Here is a 3,559-nt window from a genome sequence, read left to right as displayed (position 1 = left end):
TTTCAAACATAAAAATCTATTTCATTTTTATGGAATATTCGAGCAGAAATAGATCCCTTTTTATTAGAAAACAAAAAAGCTATCGAATGAATCGTTGTACATTTTAAATTTGAATTAAGAATTTGACAAAAAATTTAAGTGGTTATTAACAAAATAACTATTTTTTGATAGTCCTATATAAAATTATGTATTAGAAATTGAAATAAAGAAAAAGGAAAGATTAAAAATGCGAGATCTTAAAACATATCTCTTCGTGGTACTAGTGGTAAGTACTCTATGGTTCGGAGCTTTAGCGGGTCTATTGATCGAAATCAATCGTTTTTTTCCGGATGCATTGATATTCTATTTTTTTAATTATAGTTATTGTCGCAAGAAGGGGTGAAGAGGATTCAAAATCGAAAAAAATATCAAAAATTCCTCCTATTTTTTTTTTAGAATTCGAATCGAATAGAATAAGTTAGAAAAGAGAAAGAATAAAAGAAAAGGTGGATTTGGCATTCGCGAAACTCGAAATCTGGTACAGACTTCAAGCGAATCTGAGCTCTATTTAAGAGTCTACTGTTTATTAATGGATTGCTGCATGCATATGGCAGAATTTGAACTCACAGCACTTGTTTAAACGAAAGAGTGAATTGACCACTGGACCAAATCAAGTTGATTAAGTAATACCAAATTTAGTAGGCAAAAATAGAAATATACAAACTCATCATGTATTAATTAATAGTTCACCTGATTACAATGCGTCATTGAAGGCGAAGGATTGAAGGACATGATACACATAATCTTTTATAAATTATAAATCGTATTATTTCATTAGCTCATAGCAAATTTTATATATTGACTACTATTGAAGATATGAATTATTAAACTTATCCAGACATAAGCTCATAGTTTCCTATTATATATTTGCGTGCGATTTGGTGTCTATGCATTCTATTATATATGATTTCTGGTGTGTGGTTGCCATAATGAAACGCAATACTCTCCCACGTTTGAAGAGGCAACACTATTACTTGTTGTTCTATCTTCTTTAATTTCTTGCAAAGAAAATAATGACCTGCAATACTACACCAAATCAACTGAAAGTATTATTATTCAGGGAATAAAAAACAAAAACAAAACATATAGACAATAGCATAAATAAATAAATTAGTTAATAGAGGGGGAGGGGGTGTGATCAATTTGTTGGAAGTGGTTAGCATGTAATGTAAATCAACTATGTTTTTTTTTTTTTATCAAAGAAAGAAGATTCGAATCCGCAATCTCTTAATTGAGCATGGAAAGATTATGTCATTTGGAATGGCTGGTGACTGGTGAGTAATATTAATACAGGTGGATAAATATACCGTCCAACTACTAAACCCAACATATATCAAACTAAAAAATGGCTTGCTAATTAACATATTATCTTTGACAGTGATATTGATTTGAGGTCTGAATATGAAAATCCATGCTAGACAAATTATATCTTTCAATAAAATCTCTAATATTTATCTTTCTATAAAACCGCATCTGTTCATCAAAAGGAATTAGTTATAACAAGATAATAATTTTGGATTCACGTCGTAAATACTATATCGAGAAACTAACAAAGTGACAGATAATTTTACAAATAAGGTATGTTTTTAAGATTTGAGGCTTCATGTGTACTTCAAGGTTATTCTAACCCTATTTTTGTTTAAAAAAAATTGATCGAGTTTACAGAAAAAAAAATTGTTATATACACATCAAAAATTAACTATTTAACTGTTTCTTGAGCTATTAAGAAGAATGTTAGGGGTTAGTAATTTTGGTGTTTTGTAATCATCAATTGTCTATTAATAGTATTTTTAATGGTGTGAGATTACATCTAATAGTGAGAGATCACTCACTTTTATTTTAATAGTTAAGTGCTGACAAAAAAACATAAAAATTGCTGGCCCTAAATTTTTCCGATCTATTAATCCATCACTTTATAAACCCTCCGATGAAATTCATATATGAGGGTGGTTGATATATATTCCGGTTGCAAACATTTTAAAAAGCATGGCATCACCTGACTCCTCTCATTGATTTAGCCAAGTCTCCGTTTTTGGTTTCAACTAGTCTCTTCTCAAACACCCCACTTTTCTAAACCAATTAAATAGGCACGTCTCACTGTCTGACTAACCTCACCCCAAAACAGAGCACACACTATGTAATCATTATACCCTGCTTCTCCTTCTTCTCCTTTTTCTCCTTCTCCATCATCAACTTCATCTCCTTTTAGTCAGTTGTGATTATTATTATTATGGCTGCTGATGACACTTCACTACCTTCTCAACATCATCAACAACAACAACAACATCTTCTTTCTCCAAACCTGCCACCAGAGGAATTTCACCATAAGGAAGATGATCTCATCGCGGAACTAACTCACCACATGGATCGCTTCTTGCTTCAAGATCATCATCACGATGATCATCATGACAAATACGATTTCTCATCACAACTTGTATTCTTCTTCCTCCTCTCTCTCTCTTGTTGTTTTTTCAGTTTTCATTTTAACAACTTCCTCTCCTCTTTTTAAAGTCATGGGACTTGATGGCTTCACCGCAATCAACTCTCTGGTCACCTTTGCCATCTGAAGCTTCCTCTCAAGAACCCTCGCCGCCACCTACACCCAAGGGACTCTGCTCCTACCAATCTCTCATCCACGAACAAATCAGAGCCATTGAAGTAAGATCGTCACACCTCATAACGCTTCTTCTAATTTCATTAATTTCGTTGCTAACTTAATTCCTATGTGATTATAATGAACAGTTGTCACGGTTAAAGCAGGAGCAGGTTCTTTCATTGAAGCAGAAACTGATGAGTGAATCCGAGGACAGAGAACAAAATCACGACGACTCTTTGTGTCAGCAGCAGAAAGGTAAAGGTGGTGGTGGCGGCGGCCTTGGAAGGAGGATTCGTCCGCCTCCACGGCCAGCTCCTCTGCTTCTGCAGCAGCAATGTGGTGGAGGCATGAGGGCACTCTTCCTTGGTAGTTCCGCTTCAAGAGGTGGCACCGGAGTTTTCTTGCCTCGTGCCGCCACCGCCACCACTCCCCCACCACATTCAACCGCCAAACAAGGTAATAATAATACGAAAATGCTTGATAACTAAAGAAAATCAGCAAAATACAATCATAATTTATCTTATTTAATATTTATTAATTATTATAATAATTAATTAATATTAAATAAAATAAATTTTAACTATTTTTTTTTTTTATTTTCTACTTAATATTATCCATCTCATCATCTATCACTTTTATCTTTTGAGAAATTTCATGTAAGTAAATGGTTTTGACTTTTGACTTTTAACACAGATTAAACTAGAACTAATATAAAATGTGTGGTTTAAGTTTCTTTCTTTCTTTTTCTTTTGTATAGTTATCAAATTTAATAGTTATTACTTATTAGTATAAAATTCAATGTAATTATGATTTATGGAGTAGTGATAATTATGTATCATGAGATGTGTGTGAGTGCAGTGCGCCAGTGCGTAGAAACTTAATGTATATTGATTTTTAAAAATATTCTATCCGTATTAAATATCA

At 32.8% G+C, this 3,559-nt stretch overlaps 1 protein-coding gene across 4 annotated transcripts in view; it reads left to right on the top strand.

Moving 5' to 3' along the window:
* LOC107613777 overlaps window positions 1,972–3,559 on the top strand; it is a 4,226-nt gene continuing 2,638 nt past the window's right edge. Inside the window, exons 1-3 of one of the 4 annotated variants that reach the window (XM_016315929.2) lie at window positions 1,972–2,473; window positions 2,551–2,697; window positions 2,800–3,091. In XM_016315929.2, the coding sequence (XP_016171415.1) occupies window positions 2,270–2,473; window positions 2,551–2,697; window positions 2,800–3,091 (643 nt within the window). In that variant the 5' untranslated portion in view covers window positions 1,972–2,269. Of the gene's footprint in view, window positions 2,474–2,550; window positions 2,698–2,781; window positions 3,092–3,559 lie in introns of all 4 variants that reach the window. The other 3 variants (XM_016315930.2, XM_016315927.2, XM_016315928.2) reach the window with 3 other exon arrangements.

The sequence above is a fragment of the Arachis ipaensis genome, chromosome B08 (assembly GCF_000816755.2).
Source record: "Arachis ipaensis cultivar K30076 chromosome B08, Araip1.1, whole genome shotgun sequence".
Classification (NCBI taxonomy): domain Eukaryota; kingdom Viridiplantae; phylum Streptophyta; class Magnoliopsida; order Fabales; family Fabaceae; genus Arachis; species Arachis ipaensis.
This window is presented reverse-complemented; position numbering and strand designations above follow the sequence as displayed.